Source organism: Eschrichtius robustus, chromosome 2, assembly GCF_028021215.1.
Source record: "Eschrichtius robustus isolate mEscRob2 chromosome 2, mEscRob2.pri, whole genome shotgun sequence".
In the NCBI taxonomy this organism is placed as follows: domain Eukaryota; kingdom Metazoa; phylum Chordata; class Mammalia; order Artiodactyla; family Eschrichtiidae; genus Eschrichtius; species Eschrichtius robustus.
The window spans coordinates 177,236,540-177,259,380 of NC_090825.1; the positions used below are offsets into that span (position 1 = coordinate 177,236,540).

The 22,841-nt window shown below is 59.1% G+C and overlaps 1 protein-coding gene across 5 annotated transcripts in view; it reads left to right on the forward strand.

The window, feature by feature from the left end:
* The window catches only part of NFIC (nuclear factor I C), a 66,443-nt gene extending 45,493 nt beyond the window's left edge, over positions 1-20,950 (forward strand). For 2 of the 5 annotated variants that reach the window (XM_068537289.1, XM_068537288.1), the window contains exons 4-11: positions 610-684; positions 1,480-1,603; positions 2,239-2,363; positions 9,219-9,344; positions 11,106-11,290; positions 11,874-12,021; positions 14,022-14,107; positions 18,257-20,950. In XM_068537289.1, coding sequence (XP_068393390.1) covers positions 610-684; positions 1,480-1,603; positions 2,239-2,363; positions 9,219-9,344; positions 11,106-11,290; positions 11,874-12,021; positions 14,022-14,107; positions 18,257-18,274 — 887 coding nt within the window. In that variant the 3' untranslated portion in view covers positions 18,275-20,950. The remainder of the gene's footprint in view (positions 1-609; positions 685-1,479; positions 1,604-2,238; positions 2,364-9,218; positions 9,345-11,105; positions 11,291-11,873; positions 12,022-14,021; positions 14,108-18,256) is intronic. The other 3 variants (XM_068537293.1, XM_068537290.1, XM_068537292.1) reach the window with 3 other exon arrangements.
* The last annotated feature ends 1,891 nt before the right edge of the window (positions 20,951-22,841 follow it).

The window sequence follows — 22,841 nt, forward strand, 5'->3', positions numbered from 1 at the left end:
CACAGAGCTCACAGCCTGGAGGCAGAAGGCTAAGAGACTGCAGCACTGCATGGGGTGATGAGTGAGGTAAAGGAAGCAAGCTGGTCCCTCCTAGGTAGTAGCATTCATAGCTCACAACCACCCAAGACGACAGGGTGTATGGTCCCCACTTTTGAGATCAGGGAGCATCAAAGCTCAGGGAGGTAAAGTGACTTATCCAAGATCACACACCGAGCGGGCAGCTGAGATGTGAACCCAGGTCTGGCCTCCACTTGTGTGTGCAGCCTGCCACAGCACGGGGGCTCCCGAGGAGGGCTGGGAGGCGGTGTGAAGGCCCAGGCTGGAGAAGGGGAGGCTGGCTGAGGCTGCAGTGAGAAGGACTGAGCAGAGACTCAGGAAGGGAGATCCGCTCCAGCTGTGTTAGGGTGGAGGAGTCCCCGTCGGCTTGGAGGGGCTGAGCTGGCCATCCTCCTGCTGCAGGGCTGTGGTGGTTGGGGAGGTGGGTAGACAGGGTGACTGGCCAGGCTGGGTCCAGCCCCCGGAGTCTGGGCAGCCCGGAGGTGTCAAGGCGGGGAACAGACCCAGCTCAGCTGGCTGCCTGCTGACCCCCATCCTTCCTCTCTTTTCCAGACACCACCGACTTCCAGGAGAGCTTCGTCACCTCCGGTGTGTTCAGCGTCACTGAGCTCATCCAAGTGTCCCGGAGTAAGTGTCCCCGCCCACCCTGTGCTGGGACCCGAGGTGGGGGCTGGGGTGGGCTCACACAGGGGAGGACTGTCGGAAAGGAGAAGTGGCTTCGGGATGGGGGCTCTAAGAGGGAAAGGGACTCGGGGAGGGAGGAGGAAGGAGCCCATCACCCTGCCCCACTCCCCCACGTCCTCTCCAGCCACCCTTGTCACCAAGCCTAAGTCCCTAGGAAGGGCAGTATCCAGGCCTTTCCCAGAGTCCAAGGTCAGGGTGACATGCTCTTCCCCAGAAAAGACTCCAGATGCTGGGTGGAAGGGCTAAAGAACATTCTGCCCCAGTATCCCCCATTCCTGGGACCTCCCTCACCCCCACCCAGGAGACCCCAGAGGGGCCCCCCCCCCGCCTATTTCACCTCTTGTCTTACCTATGGACCTGCTGGGGACCCACCCCCATCCCCAGACACCCCCATTTGAATCCTACCCCAGGGACCTCTGGGCACTATCCTGCCTTAACCCTGACACTTGCCCTCCCCATCCAGATCAGCAGAGCCTGGCCTCTGAGAGTTCTGGGAAGCTTGGCCTCCAGCTCTGGCTATGCCTCTGCCTCACAGTGTGACCTTGGCCTCTCTCAATGGCCTTGTTCTTCTGACCCATAGTATAAGGCCAGTTTCAGCCAAATTAGGAATCAGGCCAATTTGGGAAGCGGTTCCTTTTCGTTCTGCCAGCCCCCAGATGGCTCTCCCCACCACTCCAGGGCAAAGTGCAGCCCTGGACCTTGTTCCTCCCTCATCCTCCTCTCTGTCGCCCTCCGCAGCACCTGTGGTGACTGGAACAGGACCCAACTTCTCCCTGGGGGAGCTGCAGGGACACCTGGCGTATGACCTAAATCCAGCCAGCACCGGCATGAGAAGAACGCTACCCAGCACATCCTCCAGCGGGTATGTCCCCGGGACCCCACCTCTGGGCACTTCACGCCCCACCCCCACCTCCATCTGGCCCCAGCTGGTTCATTCCTCTCCCTGTTTTCACGTTCCACCTGGGAAACTCTTATTCATCTTTCAAAACCCAGCCCCCAAGTGACTCTTTCCCCAGCCCTGACATCCCACGCTGGGCTCCCACAGCCTCGAGTCCTACAGCCCTAGCCCCTGCGACTCCATGAGAACACAGACACCGGTTCTTGCTGAGATATGCTGTGTGATCGTGAGCCGGTCACATTCTGTTTGCCTCGGTTTCCTCACCTGCTAAGTGGGATCATAATCCTACCAGGTTGTTCTGAGGATTACAGTAGGTCAAGCGATCAGCCAGGCTTTCAGGGCTTTAGTCTCCACTCTGCTAGCTTGCTAGCTTGGCCCTCTGCTGAGTCCCTCCCTGCCTATTGACCCAGGTGTCCCACCCAAGTGATGGGCAGGTTAAAGCGGATGTCATCTTGAGAAGCAGCCGAAAGTCCGCGGCTCGCGTGACGTCTCGCGATAGCACCCTCCTCGCCCTGCCCCCCTAAGAGCCGGAAGTAGCAAAGCCCGCCGGGCCCGTCTCCGTGGTAACCGGTCGGCTGGCTTCCTTCCTCGCCCCTTAGGAGCAAGCGGCACAAATCGGGCTCGATGGAGGAAGACGTGGACACGAGCCCCGGCGGTGATTACTACACCTCACCCAGCTCTCCCACGAGTAGCAGCCGCAACTGGACGGAGGACATGGAAGGAGGTGGGGCTGGCGGCGGGGGCTGACCGACCTTCCGGTCTGGGTTACCGCGGCAGTGACTACGTGTTCCGGCAGGCACTGCGCGGGCGCCCCGGGGCGGAGAGTCGGCCTGGAGCCGCGGGGCCTCCTGGGAATTGTAGTCTCGCAGGCTGCGCGCGGTTGGAAGTAAAGTCCGGGTTCGCGTTCCCGGAGCTCTTTGGTTCCGCTCTGGCGGGGGAGGATGGAGATTATCCCTTGCCCGACTTTTCTGCCCTCTGCCTGTTAACGGCCCATCTCTGTGGGGTTCCTGCTATACAGAATTGACTCAGTCGCGATTCTGATCAACAGGGTGCTTCATCCTCGGGTCTGCCGTAGACCCTCAACTAGAGCGTCCTGATAACGTGGGTTCCCTTTCCACTGGGGTCCTCCCTGGAGTCCTTTTTTTTTTTTTTTTTGCAAGATTCCCATCTGCATGGGATCTTGCTCTCTGTGAGTCCAGTTCCATAGGAGCCCCGCCTCTTTTCTTATAGCATCCTTTTCCTGGTAGATTTTCTTGTTGCTCCTCTGTCTTCATAGGGTCCTCTCCAGAGTGTCTGTCTCATGTGGCTCCTGTTCTGTAGGGTCAGCAGTTCCGTAGAAGCTTTTTTCTGTCGAGCGCTGGCTCCTCCTGATTCTTTGTTTACTTACCGTCTCCCTAAGGGCATTCTCCAAAGATTTCCCTTCTTTGGAGTTTCCATCTCCATCACGGTTCTAATCTAAAGAATCCCTTTCTGGGAAGTCCCTGGTGGTCCAGTGGTTAGGACTCGGGGCTTTCACCACTGCTGTGGGCCGGGTTCAATCCCTGGTAGGGGAAATAAGATCACGCAAGACGCGCCGCGCGGCAAAAAAAAAAAAAAAAAAAAAAAAAAAAACCCTTTCACCTTAAGATTCTGCTCTCCAGCGGGCCAGCGTTGCACTTAAAGGAAATGGTTTGCAGAGTAGCCTGTGGGGAGGACGCCCCTGGCATTCCTCAGATTCTCAGCGGGGTCTGTGCCCCCCAGTTTTAGAAGCATGTCTCTACCCGGTCCCTTATCCCTTAACAAGGGTTCACCCCACCGTATAGCCTAGTGGTTATGAACGTGGACACTCGAGTCCCCCAGCCCTTACAGCTTCCTGGTGACCCCACCTCTCTGGGCCTCGGTTTCTTCATCTGTAAAATGGGGGTGTTAATACCTGCAGTACCCACCCCATAGGGTTATTGTGGGGATTAAGTGAATTAATACATTTGATGTCCCTAAAACAGGCCTGGCACATAATAGGTACCCAGTATACCTTAGGATTTGTTTTCTTCTCTGCCCTCATCCTCTTTCCCTCTTCCCTGTAGAGTCTGATTTCTTATAAAGATCTGTCTATACAAAGTGCCATACCTATAGGATTCTTGAAAAGCAATATAACATTACAATTCAGAGGGCAGGTTCACTATAACAGAAAAGAATCTGATATATATATATATATATATATATATACATATACACACACACGTATATATATATCTATGGAACTGAAACATTTTGCTGTATACCTGAATTATTGTAAATCAACTCTTCTTCAATAAAAGAAAGAAAGAGAGAGAGAGAGAGAGAAAGAAAAAGAGGGCAGGTTCAGGCATCAGAGAGACCAGGGTTCAAATCCCAGCTCTGTCTTTGTCTCACTGTGTGGGCTGTGTAACCTTGGGCAGGTGACTTAACATCTCTGAGCCTCGGTTGCCTCATCTTCAAAGTGGGAGTGATGAGAACCATCATTCTTTTGGAGAGTTGGAAGGAGGACACGGTAGAATGTGACTTAAGCAACCATCTGGCACATAAGTGACCAGGAAACAGGAGAGTTTCTTTGGTGTTCATGTCTTTATAAAATTCCCATCTCTTGGAATCGGTCTCTAACACAGCTGGTTGTGACATTTGAGGTCCCAAGCCTCCTCCCTCTTCCTCAGTGTGGGCTCCCAGGTACCTAATGCTGGGAGGACCTCTCTATTTATTAGGCTTTAATTTATGGGTCAGAGTGTCTCTACGGTTCTGTCTCTGTGGTTTCCCTATCTTTCTAAAGTTTGTCTTTATAAAGACCTGTATTCAATAAGCTTTAAGTCTGATTGTAGATAACAGAAAATACAAAAGGAAGTGCATTTTTCTCACAAATAAATGTCCAGCCATCAGCCGCCCTGGGCAAGTGTGATGTGAGGGACTCAGTCTCCTGCCTTATGCGCCACTGAATGGGGTTTTCATTCCTACCTCATGGTCCAAGATAACTGCTGGAGCTCCAGCCATCCTGTCCGCTTTCCAGCCAGCAGGAAAGAAGGGTCAAGTCTGGGCATGTCCTCTCCCTTTAAGAATAATTTTCAGAAGATGCACTTACCCCTTCTGCTTATCTCTGGGCCCCTGAGTTAGTCCTAAGGCCATACTCTGCTGCAAAGGATGCTGGGAAATGTAATCTTATTTGGGCCAATTATGTGCCCATCTCAAATCAAGGGTTCTGTTACTAAGGAAGAAGGATAAAGCAGATATTGGGAGACAGTTAACTTCTGCCCTATCATTTACTGATTGGGAACTCAAAAGCACTTCTCACTAACACTGTGATTGAAGAGGTTGTCTACATGTAAAGTGAATACTATTTAGAGCTGAAAGACAGCCTGTGCTGATGTAGCCACAGCAGCCCTGAGAGGAAAAATTATAGCTTTAATTGGAAAAAGAGAAAGGCTGGAAATAAAGAACCCAGCATTCAATTCAGGATGCTCAAAAAAGAAAAACAAAATTTTAAAAGGAAGGAAATGCTAGAGAGAGTCACTGGGGCTTGATCCAACCTTCCTACACTGAGAATAAAGTGGCCATGATGGGGGAGGACAAGGAGGAAGCCCGTACCAGCTTCTGGTGTGCGATGGGGAAATCACAGAGCTGGAAGGGAATGCCAGAGGGAGTCAGTCCTCCTATAGCTCCCATTGGTTGCCTCAGGTGATGGCAGACTCACTCCCCGCTGTGGGAGTCTCAGTACAAACCTCTAGTGTGTGCCTGCCCCTGCCTTCCGGGTGCTCACAGGCTCGTGGGGAGATGAATTCTATCTTTTCCTCCCCCTCCTCTTCTCCCTCCCTTTTCTTCCCCTTCCTGCCCCTCCTCCTCCTCCTTTTTCTCCTCTTCCTGGCTTCCTCCGGCTTCCTGTCTAGACAGCCCCCAATTAGCTGATCATTAAGGGGGTTAAGCTGATTAGAGTACTCTCTCCCTTCCTCCGCTGTGGCCACCATGGGCAGCGCCCAGCTAACCCCCCAGCCCCAGCCTCCTCACTCCAGTGCCCTGGAGGGGCAGACGCCTGGGGGGGGGGCAGAGGCCTGGGGGAAATCTTGCCAGCCCCGCCCCGGCAAGACCCCTGCAGCCACATCTCTCATACCCCATACACCAGCTTCCAGCCCTTTGCCCCTTCCGGGCCCGGGCCAGGAGGACCAGGAGTGCCCCTTCTCCTCCTGGCCACCTCCTCCTGAGGCCTTCCCTGATTACCCAGCCAAGCGGGGCCGAAAGGGGGTCCCAGAGTGCTTTGCTCTTGCTGCTTCTGTGGCCCTGCCCCAGGGGACATGGGCCTCCCACAGGCAGTTATTATACGGAGTGAAGCGGGGAAATCCCATCTCTCTCCTCTTCCCGCATCTCTTTTTGAACTTGGGGGGCAGGAGGGGGTGTCAGAGCGTGGCCTGAGGAGTTACAGAGTTGCCTTTGAATCCCAGTTCCACCACTTCTTGGCTCCCCAGGACCTCACAGAGGGTCACTTCTGCCCCTAGAGGACACTGGGCGGTGTCCGGGACATCTCTGGCCATCATGACTGGGGGGCTCCTGGCATCCAGTGGGTGGGACCAGGGACGCTTCTCCACACCCCACAGCGCCCAGGACGGGCCCCCAGAGGGTGACCGGCCCCCGTGTCAGCAGTGCTGGGGGTAGTGGGGGAGGCCATCCCACGTGGTAAGTGCCCAGTGAGTGGTGGCCGATCCCAGCAGAACTGCGCTCCGTCCACCCACCCGTACACTCCGCACACTCTCTGCCCACCCTGTGTTCCGGGCCCTGGAGACCCAGTGGTTGACTGCAGTGGGCCCCCCAGGGGAGCTGGCATTGCAGGGGGACAGGCTAGTTTGTCAAGCAGACGGGTGGGTGCTCAGATGGGGGATGTACAGGCCCACCTGTTAGATGAAGCGTGTGTGCTTAAACGGGGGACAGACAGGCACGTGTGACAGGCAAGTGGAAAGATACTTGGGGGTGGGCACCTACAGGCACGTGCGTCCGTTAAGGTTTGTATCTTCGACGGGGGACGTAGGGATACTTGACGCGGACGTGGAGATATGTATGTTAAGCAGAAAGATGGCCACTCGGATCGGGGAGGTCAAGGGCACGCCTGTTAAATGGAGAGACTCGCGCTTTGATGGGGCATATACGGGCACTGTGTTAACCAACATCGGTTGCTCGTGTGGGGCCGTGCCCAGCGTGTTTGTTGAACGAACGGGGGACGTTCAGACGCAGGAACGCAGGCACGAGGGTGACTCTTTCTTGCAACACCAGGCGCCCCCCGCCCCCCTCCTGGACCCTGGCTCCCGAAGGCCCCATCTCAGGAAGCTCTAGAAGGGCCTGTGGAGGTGCAGCTGGGGGCGGGGTCCACGCCGGGCTATTTCCATCCAGGACAGGCCGTTCTAGGAAATCCTCCTAAGTGAGCGTCTGACAGCCGTAACCTCATTCCCCCTGCAGCCCTGAGCCAGCCGGGAGCCCAACACACACACACGCATGCACGCACGCATGCACGCACGCACACACAGCAGGGCCGACCTCCTCCCTGCCGGCCGCCTTGGATGCCACCAGCTCCTTCTGTCCCTGGGAAAGCCTGGGCCTGCGCCCAAGGCCCCGCTTGGCCGCCAGGTCCCTCTGGGCCGCCAACCGCATCCCAGGACACGCTCCCCCACTCACACACTGATGTGCACCCAGAGCCGACCAGGGCAGCAGCGTCTGTAACAGCAAAAGCAGATGGTGGCCTGAGTGCCCGTCGGGGGGCTGGTTCGCAGATCCGGCTCACCCCTGGCCGTGCCATCACGGAGGACGAAAGCACCCCACGTGGAAACGCCACGGTAGGGGAGGGGGGAATGCAACAGCATCCCAGGTGGGACAGCCCTGGGGACCCACGCAGATGCCCACTCACAGAACCATCAACCCGAGACCCCAGAAACAGTGGTGGCAGGCCTCGGAGGAGGGCGGGGGCCCTAACTGGGGCGGCTCTGCCCCCAGGGGACACTGAGCCGTGTCTGGGGACATCTGTGGTTGTCATGACTGGGGGGGCTCCTGGCGTCGAGTGGGTGGAGCCAGGGAGGCGCCGAGGGCGACCCACAGAGAATGTCCCTGGCCCTGATGTGTGCAGCCTGAGAGGCCACCTTTTGCGGGGTGGCAGGCAGTGTGTCCCTAGAGACTGTCATACAGGGTGAAGTAAGTCAGAGAAAGACAAGTATCACACGATATCGCTTATTTATGTGTGGAATCTAAAAAAAAAAAAAATGGTACAAACGAACTTATTTACAAAACAGAAGTAGAGTCACAGATGTAGGAAACGATCTTATGGTTACCAGGGGGCAAGGGAGGGGGAGGGATAAATTGGGAGATTAGGATTGACATATACACACTACTCTATATAAAATACCTGGCTGATAGGGACCTGCCGCGTAGCACAGGGAACTCTACTCAGTACTCTGTGGTGACCTATGTGGGAAAGGAATCTAAAAAAGAGGGGATATATGTATGTGTATAACTGATTCACTTTGCTGTGCACCTGAAGCTAACACAGCATTGTAAATCAACTATACCCCAATAAAAACTATTTTTTAAAAAAAAACAACCCTCACCATGTGTGAATCCACTGTGGGCCTCAGTGGGTGTGTTTCACAGTAAAATGAATTTTAAAACAATTCCTAAACATGTCTATCTCCAGTTCCCCACTTCCCCCAGAGCCCAATTCCAGAGAAGGGGCCAGGCCAAGGACTCTGCCTTTTTCAGACACGTCATCATCCTTTACTGTCACTAGAAAAAGCCTCTGCAGAGGGTGGTGGGAGTGGGTGGTGGGATGCAGGGAGGCAGGCGGGGGGGCATTCATGGTTCTTCAGGGCGGACGTGTGCCCCGCATCTCTGGGGTCCGTCTTCTATGTCATGACAAGGCTCCTCCTGAGCCAGCGTCCGTTCTGTGCCATGGCCTCCACGGAGTCTGTATGTGCCCATTTTACACCTTTTATTCATTGAGGCCGAGCTGGAGACCGTCTGGGTTCCCCAGGGCCACCAGGGGAGGTAGTGAGACCCCCGTCTGCTGAGGAATGGCAGCAAGTAATTCCAGTGCGTGGGTGTGTGCCAGGCCCTGATCTAACGGCTTTACATGTTGTATCGCATTTAATACTCACGATGACCCTACAGGGAAGGTTCTTTCCCCCGGGTAAGGATCGGTGGTGGGGGGTGGGGCACAAGCACAGAGCCACTTGGGCTTTGGGGCTTTGGACCAATCCCTCCTCTCTGCCCACCCTGCCGCCTTCTCCAGGGCTCTGGTGTCCCTGGGGGGGCAGAGGGCAGCCCTGAGCCGACTTATGTCTGGAAGGAGAGAAGGTGGGGGCCGGACTCTGTCGCCCAGGGGCCCGTGTGGCGTCAGACTCCTCCTCCCGTGGGCCGTGTGACCCTGGGGCGGCCCCCTTCCCAGCTTTCAGCCTTGGTTTGCCCCGCCTTACAATGGGCTCCCAGCCCCTTGCCCATGGGTTGCTGGGAGAAGGGGGGGCAGGGGCTCTGCGGGGAGGTCCAGGGGTCCTGGGAGTGGAACAACCCTGCCTGCCGGCCCTTGACCCTCTGGCCCTCCCCGCAGGCATCTCATCCCCGGTGAAGAAAACAGAGATGGACAAGTCCCCTTTCAACAGTCCGTCTCCCCAGGACTCACCCCGCCTCTCCAGCTTCACCCAGCACCACCGGCCCGTCATCGCCGTGCACAGCGGTGAGCGCCACGGGCCCCGGGCGGGGAGGGGCGGCTGAGCCCTCTAACCAGGCCCCGTATGGCCGGGGAAGTCCCACTGGCCGTCTGACCACGAGTCCTCTTGCTGTAGCCTCCCACCCGGGGAAGGAAATCCTGCAGGTGCCATGGTAGAGAGCACCTGGGCCTGACTCTTATGGGGCCTCAGTTTCCCCTTCTGTACATGGAGGTGCAGCCTGGGACTCACCCCTCAACCTGCTCCCCACGTGTCATACTCGAGCGACCCACCGACAGACCCCGGGGCGGGATGGCCGTAATAGGAGGCAGACACCCAGAAGGACACACACAGGCCACACAGGGGTACGGGAGCTCTCAGGAAGCAGCACGCTCACAGCGTGGGGTGTGAGCTGAGCCCGTCACCCGTCCACTGGGCTCAAACGACCCCCTCCCAGGGCTGTCCGTAGGACCAAATGAATTAAATCAGAATGAGTTAAATAAGATCTTGAATGTCACCTGTTGCCCCTTGGTTGTGATAATGATGATTTAGTTCCATACAAGGGCAAATACACATACAGGGCAGAGGCAAACATCAAAATAGCACAACAGTTTAGACTAGGAGCCAGCCAAGCAGGCCCCCCGATTGCCACCGTTCTTGTAAATAAAGTTTTATTGGCGGAGGGCCACACCCATCTGTTTACATGTCATCTGTGGCAGCTTTCAGGCAACAAGGGCAGAGTTGAGTAGCTGCATCAGAGACCCTATGGCCTGGAAAGCCAAAAGTATTTACTGTCTGGCCAGGGGCTAGAGAGAGAGGAAGGGGGAGTGACCACTAGTGGACACAGGGCTTCTTTTGGGGGCAGTGAAGTGGTTCTGGAATTACAAAGTGAATATACTAAAAGTCACTGACTTGTTTAGAAAAAGAAAAAAAAAAAGCAAATACCACACTGGAATATTACTCAGCCATGAAAAGGGGTGAAGCACGGACACTCGCTACAACGTGGATGGACCTTGAGACCACAGTGCTCAGTGAGAGAAGCCAGACACAGAAGGACACACAGTGGGTGATTCCATTGATGAGATATCCACAGACAGAGAGTGGCTTCCCGGTTGTCAGGGGCTGGGGGAGGGGATGGGGGTGGTGCTCATGGGGACGGGGCTTCCTTTCAGGGGGATGAGAATGTTCTAAAAACACACAGTGAATTGTACACTTTAGAAGGGTGGATTTTATAGTGTGCAAATAATATCTCAATTTAAAAAAAATATTGACCCACCAGCCATTTATGGAAAGAGCTAGCCAAGACTTGGGTCAGGGTGTGGCCAGTCAGGCTGGGCTGGAACCCCGGGTCTGCCACCTGCTTGCTCTGTGGCTGGGGCAGAGGACACTCCCTCTGAGAGCCACGGTCATCCTCTGTCTTAAAAAAAGACGTGATGGGACTTCCCTGGCGGTCCAGTGGTCAGGACTCAGCGGTTTCACTGCCGAGGGCCCAGGTTCAATCCCTGGTTGGGGAACTAAGATCCTGCAATCCAAAAATAAAGAAATTTAAATAAATAAAAACGCTCAAAGGGGCGACGCCAGAACTCTGTGGGGTCACAGGAGAGTCATCGAATCTGGGCGTGTAAATGACAGCAGGGCCTGGTCATGGCAGATGCCACTGGGTCTCCACATATTCATATTATTAAAGGTGCCGCAGCGTGGGCGTGACGCACACCCACAAACACAGTCACTCGGAGACGGGGCGGCCTGGCGGGATCCCCCGGTGACCACTGCCCCCCTCCTCTCCACAGGGATTGCCCGGAGCCCTCACCCGTCCTCGGCCCTGCACTTCCCCACCACGTCCATCCTGCCCCAGACGGCCTCCACCTACTTCCCGCACACGGCCATCCGCTACCCACCTCACCTCAACCCCCAGGACCCGCTCAAAGATCTTGTCTCGCTGGCCTGCGATCCGGCCAGTCAGCAACCTGGACCGGTGAGTTTGGGGGGCACGACCTCCCTGGGGCCCTGGCGCGAGTGTCAGGCAACCCTTCCTCTGCCAGGGCAGCTTCTATTTTACAAACGGCGGAGTCCGCAGCCCCTGGAGCCAGACCGGGTGGGAATTCAGGCTTTTTCAGATGTCTGAGCGGACGGTATTTTAGGAAGCCCCCAAATCAAACACGGTTACGGCTGAGCTCAGGCCGCGTTTGGCCAGACTTCCACCAAAGCTTTTGGTGTTCGGAGCCTTTCAGATCTGGGAACCGCGGGCGAGGTGGTGGATGAATGAATGCGTACTCACGGCAAATGCGGGGAGATGCGTCTAGGCCGCCCGTGAGGTCCAGCGATGCTGTTTAGGAGGCGTGGAAGGAAAGCAAGTGGGTACACAGTAGCCTGAGGAGGCAGGGAAGGCATGGCGACCCCAGGATGCTGGAGGCCTGCGGGGTCAGGCGAGCACCGGGCACCCACCAAACTCGTCCCGGCCGTGCCCACCAGGCCGGTCCACAGCCCTGGGGTGGACGGCAGCCCGAGGCGGAGGGGGCACCCGCCGCCTTAACCACCTGTCTCTCTGTTCCCCCCAGTTAAATGGAAGTGGCCAGCTCAAAATGTCCAGTCACTGCCTTTCTGCTCAGATGCTGGCACCCCCGCCCCCCGGGCTGCCGCGGCTGGCGCTCCCCCCCACCACCAAACCCACCTCCGAGGGAGGAAGCTCGTCGCCGACCTCGCCCTGTAAGCACCCGGGAAGGCGTCCCCGAGGGGCCCCTCCCCTCCCCGGCCCTGCTTCTGGGGTCGGGGTCTCAGGCCCAGCCCAGTGGGTACCGGCGAGTTTGGTGGGTCCCCAGACGGAGGCCTGGGGCCCACGTGGTCAGGTCCCCACAGGGCCAAGGCAGCCTGAGGGGATGGCCAGGGGCAAGTCTGGGGTCCACCCCCGTTGGCCGAGTGGCCTGGGGTCCCCGTGTCCCCGCTCTGGGCCTCTAAACCCTCTTCCATGCAACAAGCAGCTGGCAGTAGGTGAAGATCTCAAACTGGAGGTGGGAGGGCCCGACTCGGCCCCCAGAAGCCTTTTGTCTGCAGAAAATGAGAATCTGTTGTGGTGATGGTGGTTTTAAAATCAGGACATCGCACATAGAAATTCCAGAGTTCCGGATTCTCCGGGGAAACTGGCCCCAGTGGGCCCTGTTCCTGCTGGTAACCTGGGCTGGGCCACATCTTTAGACAGGACACACCCTGCCTGCCCACCTGACCCCAAGGAGGCCCTGGGTTGGCTGCCTCGCCTTCTACAACTTTCTGCTCTCTGGATGTGGGTCCAGGTGGTAGCCTGGTGGGAGGCCCTGGCTTGGTCTCCTAACCTGCTAGAACTTTCCACTCTCTGGATGTGGCTACAGATTACGGCTCGCCAGCCCCCAGGGCACCTCCCACCCCCCCCGCCAGCCCCCACCCCAGTCCAGGGCTGCTCCAGGCTGGGAAGAGGTTCCTAGAATCCCCATCCTGGGGTCTATCTACCCCATCAGTGGTGGCTCTGCCCCCAGCCTCTCCCTAAACCCCCTTCCTCTCTGGGTGTCTCTCTCTCCCTCGCTCCCCAGATGAGATTCCTCACCCCACCCAAGCAGGAGGGGCCAGCCCTTCCATCTGGGCCCCATCGGCCCCCCTCCCCGCATGCAGCACCCCAGTATTTCTTCCCCAGCATCCACTGCCTGCCGAGACGCGGGGCAGCCTCACGTGCAGACGGGCTTTCTCCAAACACCATGACGGAGCGCAGGGCACTGGGTTGCAATCCTGCCCCTGCATCTTGCTCCCTGTGTAACCTTAGGCAAACGTCCTCCCCTCTCTGAGCCTCAGTTTTCTCAGCCGCAAAATGGGAGAGTCACCAGAGGGTGGTGGCGAGTGAGTCAGTGCAATAGATCAGGGAGAACATTTAGCGGGAGGCCGGGTGCAGAGGATAGAGTTGGCATGTGGCGCTGGTCTTCACCTACTCTCCCTGCTTTCTCATCTGTGAAATGGGCATAATGATCACGTCTGCCGCGTTGAGGCTGCCGAGGGTTAAAATGGGATGGTGCCCAGTGCCTGGCTTACAGTGACGCTTAATAGACAAGGGAGAAACATGGATTTCTTCTCCTTCCCCTGCACCGGCTTCTGAATTGCAGGTGCAGCCTGCTTCCCACCACCGCCTCCCCCGCAATCCCCTAAGCCTCACCACCTCCCACTTATCTGCGCTCTGGTGGAGACCACATGGGGACCCTCCCCCCACCCCCGTCCCCTCCCCAGCCTGGGTTGCGAATCATTCAGTCACCGGCAAAACATGGTGCGATTAAAATATAATCATATATATATGTGCGCACACGCAGCCTTCCCCATGCCCTCTCCAGGAGGGAAATTAATAAATAAAACGCCCTCAATAATTCATGGCACCCCACGCGGTGGGATGCAGGCCGCAGGAGCAGGATGGACCAGGCAGTGGAACACTCTGAATAATTCACAAGCGGTTTCTGGATTATGAAACTTTCATCCTGCGCCTTCCCTCTCGGCAGACACCTGCCCGTGTGACCCCGGGGGCCCGAGACCGTGGGCTTTTCGGGGTGCCCGGACCATCGGGGGAGGGCGGCAAGCTCGGAGGCGCCGGGTGCTGGGTATGAAGGCCTGGCTGTGTGACCCTGGGCAGCGGCCACCCTCTCTGGTGCTCCCGCGCCGCCCCCGCGCTAACGGGCTTTCGGTCTCTCTCCTCCCCGCAGCCTACTCTACGCCCGGCACGTCCCCTGCAAACCGTTCCTTTGTGGGATTAGGACCAAGGGATCCAACGGGCATTTATCAGGCACAGGTAGGGGCCAAGAGGCCGGCTGGTGGGTGGGTGGGAGGGGCAGGGCAGAGGGGCCGGCCTGGGCGCGCAGGGAGAGGCCGGCCTGCTGGGTCCCGTGCCGCTCCCGCCAGCTGCACCCCTGGCACAGTGGCCAGCCTCCCAGCCCCTTCCAGGGCCTCGAGCCCACGCCCGGGGACGTGGTATGGCCCCAAATCCTGCCAGGGGACGCTCCTGGCAGAGCTGCTGTGGGGCTGGGGTTTTCACCGCCCTGGCCCCATTTGTACCTATGGGAAGACTGAGGCTCGCAGAGGCAAGGGGATTTGCCCAGGATCACACAGCGCGTCAGCCCAGGCTTTCAACCCCCCAGCCTTCATCCCCTCCCACGCCGGCCAGAGGGAGGGGACCACACGAGAGGGAGGTAGGGGGTGCCAGAGGACCCCAGGACGCCAGGGACAGGTGGGAAGCTGAGGCAGCCCATGGCAGGGGGCGGGGCCTCCTGGTAGAACATGCAAGCCCTCGCCCCTGGCTGCAGCCTGCGAAGTGGCAGTGGGGCGGCAGAGGCGGGGTTGGCACCACTGCAGCTGAGTGTGCACCAGGGTCGGGGGCATGAGGCTGGCTGAGGACGAGACAAGGAGGCTCAGAGAGGAGGAGTGAGTTGCCTGAGGCCGCACGGCAGCGCAGGGCAGAGCCTCGATGGGTCTGGAACTGAGACTCATGGCTCCCAGCTTCCCTCGGGGTGGGAGGTGGCCTCAGCCCCTGCCCACGTGTCCCCGACACCCGCCTTCGGGCCGGGGTCCACATCTGTGTTGCGTGCAAGCCGGGAGTGTGCTGGCGGGGGGTGTTCAAGGGCGGTGGCTGGACCCCAGAGCCGTGCTCCCTGGTGCGTGTTGGGGAGGGGGTCACGGGATATGAAACAGCCAGAGGGCAGCACCAGCTGCTGCAGGCCGACTGAGGCCCAGCCGCACAGAGAAACCTCTTCAGGGCTCCCCAGCTACTCCAAATACCCAGAGCCAGAGAGTACGGGGATTTGTGGGGTCCCCAGGGGTCAGGTTCGGATCCTCAAGCCACTCTGGGAGGGTCCCCTGCAGTGGAGTTCATCGGGAGGGGCTGACCAGGCCCAAGGAACCTCCCGCCACAGCCTGGGCCCCTGGCGACCGTCTGAGGCTGGCCAGGTTGCTGCTGGCAACTCAGGGGGACAGAGTGGGTGGGCAGGACCTGGCTATCCCCCTCCCTCCCTGCCCAGACTTTAGCTGGGGGTGCTGGGGTCAGGGCACCAGGGCTAACTGCGGGGAGCTCTGAACCTCAGTCTCTTTTTCTGGCCTTGGGCACCTCCTGGGAGTCTTTGAAGGGTCTGGAGCATTAGGGGACCAATTTTATCCAGAAAGGGCACTGAGAGGCCAAGACCACCCCAACACACCCTCGCACACCCAAAATATAAGTGTCCTGCTTTACAGAGCCCCAGCCAGGATCCAGACAGAGGGATCACTTGGTCAGGGTCACCCACCGAGTTGGGGTGGCCCCAGGATTCCCCGCTTTGGGTTTTGGGTTCTGTCCCGGCCTAGACACCCCTGCCCCCCGCCCCCGGTGCTCAGGGAGCCAGGCGTTTCCTCTCCCACCCCCACCTGACAGCCCTCCCCGCTGGAGGCTGGGAATGTCCTAATTGCTGCAGAAAGCAAAGCTAATAAAAGTGACAGGGAGGGGGCCCTGGCCCCTTAACCCTTCCCCAGCCTCCCCCCAACCCCATTGTCAACCCCTGCATGGGGGGATGGGGGACCACCCGGAGCCAATGGCCTGCAAGGGGGGGGGGGAACCAAGGTGCCAGGGAGGGGGGCACCTTTGGTCACCACCCCCCTTGGCCAGCAGGCCCCGCTGGGGACCCAGAGAGAGTGGGTCTGGGGCTGTGGAGGAACCTGGGGGTCGGGGGGCGCATCCAGGGCCCTGCCTGGGTGGGGAGGGGTAAGAGCCTGGTGTCAGGTAGAGCAGGGTGTCCAGGCAGGGGGATCAGCGCTGCCAAGGGCTGGAAATGATAGGGAAACAGCCTGAATGTGGAAGACCTCAAATGTGGGCTTTGGCCTGGGGGCCAAAGGGAGCCACTGAAGGGATGAGAGGGAGGGAGGAGCACAGCCAGGGCTGGGAGTTGGAAAGAACTTTGTGGGGCTGGTGGGGGAGGGTGGCATGGAAGGTGACAGACAGATGAGAGACCCCAAGGCTTATGGGAAAGGCGAGGCCCCCCATCTAGGTCTGGTGGAGGACCCCGCCAGCACCACGCAGGCAGGACCACCGGTCCCTGGACTAAGGGCGCCCAGGTCCCCCAGTGGGTTCAGGCGCCCCCACCCCCACCCCCGGCAGACCCCAGAAGGAGGGAAGGGGGGAGGAAGGGGCCATGAGACCCGCTCCCCCCTCTTGGAGCCCCTGTGCAAAGGGCTCAGAGCCCAGAGGCCTCTCCTTTCTGGCCCAGTCAGCACTTCCTCCGCCTTCATTATTCCTGGCCAGTTGGCTTTCCTCTGCCCCCACCCCCCGCCCCTGCCCCCCAGCCTGCAGCGGCTGCTCTCCCCGCACCACGTGCCCTTCCATCTCCTGCCCTCCCCGCAGTCAGTGCCTTGCCCCCTGATCAATATCCTCTCCCCCAATCAGCCCCCCTCCCCCAATTGATGTCGGTTGATCTCTCCCTGATCAATTGCCCACCTTCTTCATTCCCTCCACCCCCGTCTCTCTCCATCAGTCCCCCCAGTCCTGAGCCATCCATCACTTTGGCCCCCAGAGTGGGGCTCTTGTGGGCTCTGACACCCCCGCCCCCTCCCCTGTGTGAAGGGGTCCACCCGGCCGAGCATTTTACACCAGAAGCCCTTTGCCCATCACGCCCATTCAGCAGATGAGCAAACCGAGGGCCAGAGGAATTTAAGCCACATGCCCAAAGCCACACTGGTGGCTCCAGCCAGGTCAGGGGGATGCCAGAAGAGCCCAGACCTCACTACTGGCACCGCGTGGCCTCCGTCTCCCCCTCAGCTGATGGGGGACAATGTTGAGTTGAGGGTGCCCCCCCCCACTGTTACGGGCAGAGAGCCTAGGAGGGGAGGAGGCAGGGAGGAAGGGCTTAGGGGAGGCCGGCCACCACCAGGGAGGGTCACGCCCAGAATCTGTCTGGTTGCCAACGGAAACCAGACATGAGGTAATGGCCAAGATGAACTTGAACTTGGCTGGAGGTGGGGGGCTGGGAGCCATGGCGCCAGTTCGATGGGATGGCCCAGCGGCTGCAGGGCGGCCTGGTTGGAGGGGGTGCGATTGATTTACAGCAGGGGGCGGGGGAGCAGCGCCGCTGTGACCCCAGCGGGGTGGGGATGGGGGTTACCTACCCCCAGGCCTGCCCCACACAGGCGAATTGGATGCATATCCAGGGGAAGGGTCTGTACAGTGGCTTCCCTGTGGAGACCCAGGCCAGAGCTGTCCGTGCAGACCTGGCCACCTGACCCGGAGCCTCAGTCTCCCCCTCTGGAAAGGCCAGGCTAAGGGGTCAGCCCCAGGCAGGGGGACAGGCGAGGACTGAGGCCTCTCAGGCCTGAGTTCGAATTCTGGCTTCTCCCCTCCCACGCTGGTGGACTTGGGCAAGTTACTTTGCCTCTCTGAGCCCCGGTTTTCTTCACTGCAAAACGGGGTCGGGGGGCAGTAGTCCCTGTTTCATGGGGGTTCTGGGGGAACCGTTAAATGGGAAAATGTCACCCTCCGCGGACAAGGTGGGCAGATCCCCTCCCCTATTTTATACTCAGGGCAATGAGGTGCGGGGGTGAGGTTGCCGGATTTAGCAAACAAAACCACAGAATGCTCGGGTAGATTTCAATTCCAGATAAAGGATTTAAAAAAAAAAATTTTTGTTTAGCATAAGTATATCCCAGAAGTTGCATGAGATGGACTTATATTAACAGGTTTATCCATAGTTTATCTAGAATTCAGATTTCACTGTACATCCTGAGGTTTATCTAGCAGCTCTGCTTAGGGGCAAAGTCACTTGCCCAGGGTCACCCAGCAGGTTATGCCAGGTCTGGGATAGGGGAGACAGAGGTCCCAGGTCCCAGGGGGTAGGGGGGCCTCAGTGGGTATGGGCAGTGGCTGGCGGAGCCTGACCCCCATCTCTCTCCTTCTCTCTCTTTCTCTGTGTCCCCCTCGGCCGCCCAGTCCTGGTATCTGGGATAAGAAAGATTTCTTCCCACGCCCTGCTCCTTCGTCCAGGGAATCGAGGGGAGCCGCACAGCCGGCCCCCGGCCCACGTTTTCGGTGGCAAGCTAGAGCAAGCAAGAACACCCCGCTGACTCCCAGCCCGGCCGAAAGACAAAACACACAGACACATAACACACAGGAGGAAAAAAGAAAAAGAAAAAAAAAAAAAAAGGAGAAAAAAAAAAAAGACAAACGGGAAAAAAAAAAAACAAAAGAAAACCACACATAAAAATAAACCCACCCAACCAAGAAGATAAAAGGTAAAGATGGCAACGCTTCGGACTCTTGGGATGCCGCGGCCGGACGGACCGGACTGGAGGGCCAGGCCCCACCGCCCCTGGGAGCGGGCGCTCGGGGCGTCCTAAGTTATTCATCTCCTCTCGCTGCTGCTCTGGGAGGGCTGGCTGCCCCCACCTCCGCCCTGGACCAGGTGAGCGCAGCCTGGTGCCCGTGCCCGGCCGACGGGGCAGGACACCCAGCGAGGCCGCCTCTCCCGCGCGCCCCCATCGCCACTGCCACCGGGACAGTGTTTGCCAAGTGGGGAGGCAGCCCCCGGGGGGCCGGCGAGGACCCCGGCGGCAGGCAGCAGAGGCCACCGCGGAGGCCGGGGTGAGCAGGGGTGCGACGGGGGCAGAAGAGGGTTGCGGGGAGACCCCGGGCGTCGCCGGGGGACAAGGACGCATGGCCAATACTCTCTCAGGAGCGCCCCGCGGTTGTGGACCTCTCCGCCCCGCCCCAGAGCGCGCCGGGGACTCGGTCTTTGGTGAAGCCCCACGTGCCGGCCCGGTTTGGGAGACATCTCTATGCAAATGACCCCCAGCCCGCCGCCCCCCCCAGGCATAGGAGGCCACCCTAGCGCACCCCAGCCCCCGGGGGAGGGCCCCACGTTGCACACACTGTAAGAAATGCACTTTCCGAGGAAGGGGCTGGGGGCGGCGGAGCGGAGGGGCCCGGAGCTGCTCTGGACTTTCCATCCACCCAAGCCCTGAACGGGGAGGACCCCACCACCCCGCTTAGCCCATGGAGGTGTGGGAGGTGAGAGCGAGTGGTTTAAGTGCCTGATTCCCACCGCCCGCCCCCCCTCCCCTTTGTCCAGCTGGGACGCGAGTGGCCGTGGGCATCCTCCAACCTCCTCCCCCGCAACCCGGCCCCTCCAGTTGCTGACCCCTCATTGCTATGCCCCCCTCAGAGCTAGAGCGATGGGACCCCGCCCAGTGGGCCCAAGGGGCAGAGCTGGGCATCCCCCCAGCGTCCTGCCGTGCTGGGGCACGGGGGTGGGATCTGGGGAAGGCGATGTGCCCCCCGTCAACGCCTCCTCTGCCAGTGCCTTACATCCTGGAGCGACACCCCCTCCCTGGTGCCTCCCGGCCCAAAGGGGGACCACGGTTTGCACTTTCATCCCCCCACCCCCCGCCGAAGTGGGGCACAGCCGGGAGGTGCATCGCAGCCGGGCCGCCAGAAGGAGAGAAGGCCAGGCCGGGTGCAGTCCACGTGTGCCTGGACAGCGCAGGGGGTTCTGGCTGGGGGCAGGGAGGGTCAGCGCCTCGGGGCTCCCTGCAGCCTTGTAGGGGGCCTCCCATCTGCTAAACATTTTCCGTTGAGCCGCTCCAAAAACACTAAACCTGGGGCCACCGGGTGCCCCCTCACCCCAGCTGCCCGGCCCCATCCATGCCTCCACCCCGGGATGGCCATCTTGGGTGGGGAGCCTGGGAGGGGGTGTTAGGTGTTCTAGGGTCACCAGGCCCAAACACAAGGACCCCTCCCGGCCCATCCGTCTGAACCCCAACTGGCCTCCTCCATGCCTGGCTCTGGGGAATCCTGACGTCCATCCCCGGGCCCAGGCCAAAGCCATGGCCCTGGGCAGGCCTCCGCTTCACCTGCTCCCAGCCTGGCCCTCCCCTCCCTCTCCCGGTGAAACCCCGGTGCCCCGGGCCTGGCCAGCCTCCCCCCACCTCCCCAGACACCAGACTTTCCTCCTCCCAAACCAGCAGCCCAAGGGGCTTGGCGAACCCACTCGATCATAAAGAGAAATGATCCCTCCCCCCGAGACCCTTCCCCACCAGCCCCACTCCCGCCGTCCGGAGGGGTTCCAGAACCCTTGGTCCGTCCCTCTGTCCCCAGGGCCCCTCCACTGGGTGGCTGTTGGGGACCAAAGCATGGGCCGCTCTCCGGGAGAGCAGGGGGTTGTGTAGTTGGGGTATCCGGAAAGCTTCTCAGCCGGGAACCTTAGGGTGAGGGTAGGTGGGGGAGGGGAGGGGGCACCTGGCAGCCCCCAGCTACCTAACTTTGCATGGTGCTTAGTCGAGGATTCCTGTGACCTGGCTCCTGACGTCAGCTCGCGGCGGCTGAAACTGCATGGCGAATGATACTGGCTCTATCTCCCTCCCCCAGCCCTCCCCCAGCCCTCCCCCCGACTCCCTCCTCTTTAAAAGAAAAAAAAAAAGATACAAAAAAAAAAAAAAAACCTTAAAAAAATTCCATGTTTCCTAATTTGCACGAAATTTTCTACCACATGATGTGCCTTGCCTTCCAAAAATAAGTATTACCTTTAAACAATATCAGCGCACACAGATAGCTGCATGCACTGCTCGTGTAGTTAAAAAAAAAAAAAAGACAAAGCAATGACATGAAATAAAAAGTAAAAATTGAAAAGGGATGTATTTCTATTTGTAAAAAAAAAAATTAAGAATTAAAAAACAGAAAAATCACATTGCTTAAAAAAAAAAATCACACGCTTAAAAATCACATTGCTGAAAAAAAAGAAATCCACGGAACAATCGCCCCACGGTTTGCTCCACCCCCAGCCCACCCTTGGCCGCGTCTCCATGTCTCCTGCTGCATTGGGGGTGCCCCCTGGTGCTCTGCGACCCCCCCCCCAGCCCCACCCTCGGTCTCCAAAGGGGTTGTTTCCGAATCCCCTGCCCACAGAGGCTGGCGGACAGACCTCAGGGGTGTCCCCTGACACCGGGCAAGGGCTTCTCCCCTCACCGGGCCACAGGCCAGCCCCCCAGACGCCACGCATGCACCCGCGACCCATGCGGTCCGCCCATGGGGCGGCCGCCCTGCCGACAGCCAGACTCCCCACCCCGTCCCACCTCTCCCGCAGGCTGGCGTCCCCCTGGCTCAGGGTCAAATCGCTGTCCCGCCCCCAGCCCCTTCTCCCCCTGTGCAGCCCCCCGCCTTCTTGCCAAAGGACCCACCCCACCCCACCCCTGGAGACTGGCCTTGGGTGGCAGGAAGGACCCTCCTGCCCTCCCACCCAGTTCTATTACGTCTTCCAGCTGTAACTGTGGAGGGGGGTCTGGTGTGAAACAAACAAAAAGACAAAAACCGAACCCAATATATGCAATATTTGTCTGTCTGTACCTGTAGGTCTAGTTCAGCCATCGGAGGCCCGGCCGGGGGGCCAGGGGGCAGGGGCAGCCGGAGGCACCGCGTCCCAGGCCCTGGCAGGGGTGGGCAGGGGGCTGGCCGTGCTGTTGTCTTCTCCTCGGTTTTATTTTCTCGTATTTTCCTTCCTTCCTTTCTCTGTCTCTCTTTCTTTCTTTTTTTCCCCAATTTCCTTTGCCTTTCACTCAACCAAAGCTGAGACAGTAGCAGTTAGTGGGGTGTCCAGGCAGGAGGACCAAAGGGCCGGGTCCTCCAACCTCGCCACCTCTGGCTGGCCGTCCACGGGCCCCTCAGACATCTCCTCTGGGGATCCACCAGGCAGACGGTCCCCATTCATTCCCCGGCCACCACCTCAGACTTTAGAATTGTCTCCAGAGCCGGGTGGGGCCTTGCAGACAGGCCCGGGCTTTCATCCACCACCATACGTTCATGTCATGTTTTCTTTCGAAAAGTCACCTCAGCAAGCCCCAGGGGCCAGAGGGAGAGCCCAGACCACGGCCTCAGCTGGGCCTTGACACTGCCCTTGAGAACTGCCCTTTGGCCTGAGAGCCCAAGGCCATGCTTGTCAGTTTCCATGGGGGCTGATTTCTGGTTTTCATTCCCTGCCCGCCCCAAGGAAGTGGGAGCAGCCAGTGGCACAGGGAGTGGGTGGCCCGCCCCTGCAGGACCCCTCCCCCACGGGCTTCACCGGGACCACCTCACGGCCCGCACTCCACAGCGCCCCGGGCCCCACAGCTCCACCCTTCCTCGCCCCCAGCTGTGCGTCAGGATAAGGCAGAAACACTAGGAAGCAGCCCGCTCACCTGCCTTTGCAGTTTGGGTCGATGCCCGGGGAGTGGGGCGGGCAGGGGGTTGGGTGTTGTTTTTGTTTTTTTTTTTTTGAACATAGATGAAACTGACATCTCAAACCTGCGGCCCACTGGCCCATTGTCCATCCCATACAGAGTCCCCCAGCCTGACCTTGGGGTCCAGCCCTTGCTGTGGAAAAGACTAAGGAGACCTCCCCAATATATGCAAATTGCCCCCATCCCTCTCTTTGGATGAGGGAGGGCACCGGACCCCAACCTGGGTGGAGAGGGAGGTGTGGAGAGGTCAAGCTGACCTGGCCCTATCTGACTGGGGCGGGGGTCCGGGGTGCCCCGTGCCCAGGTCT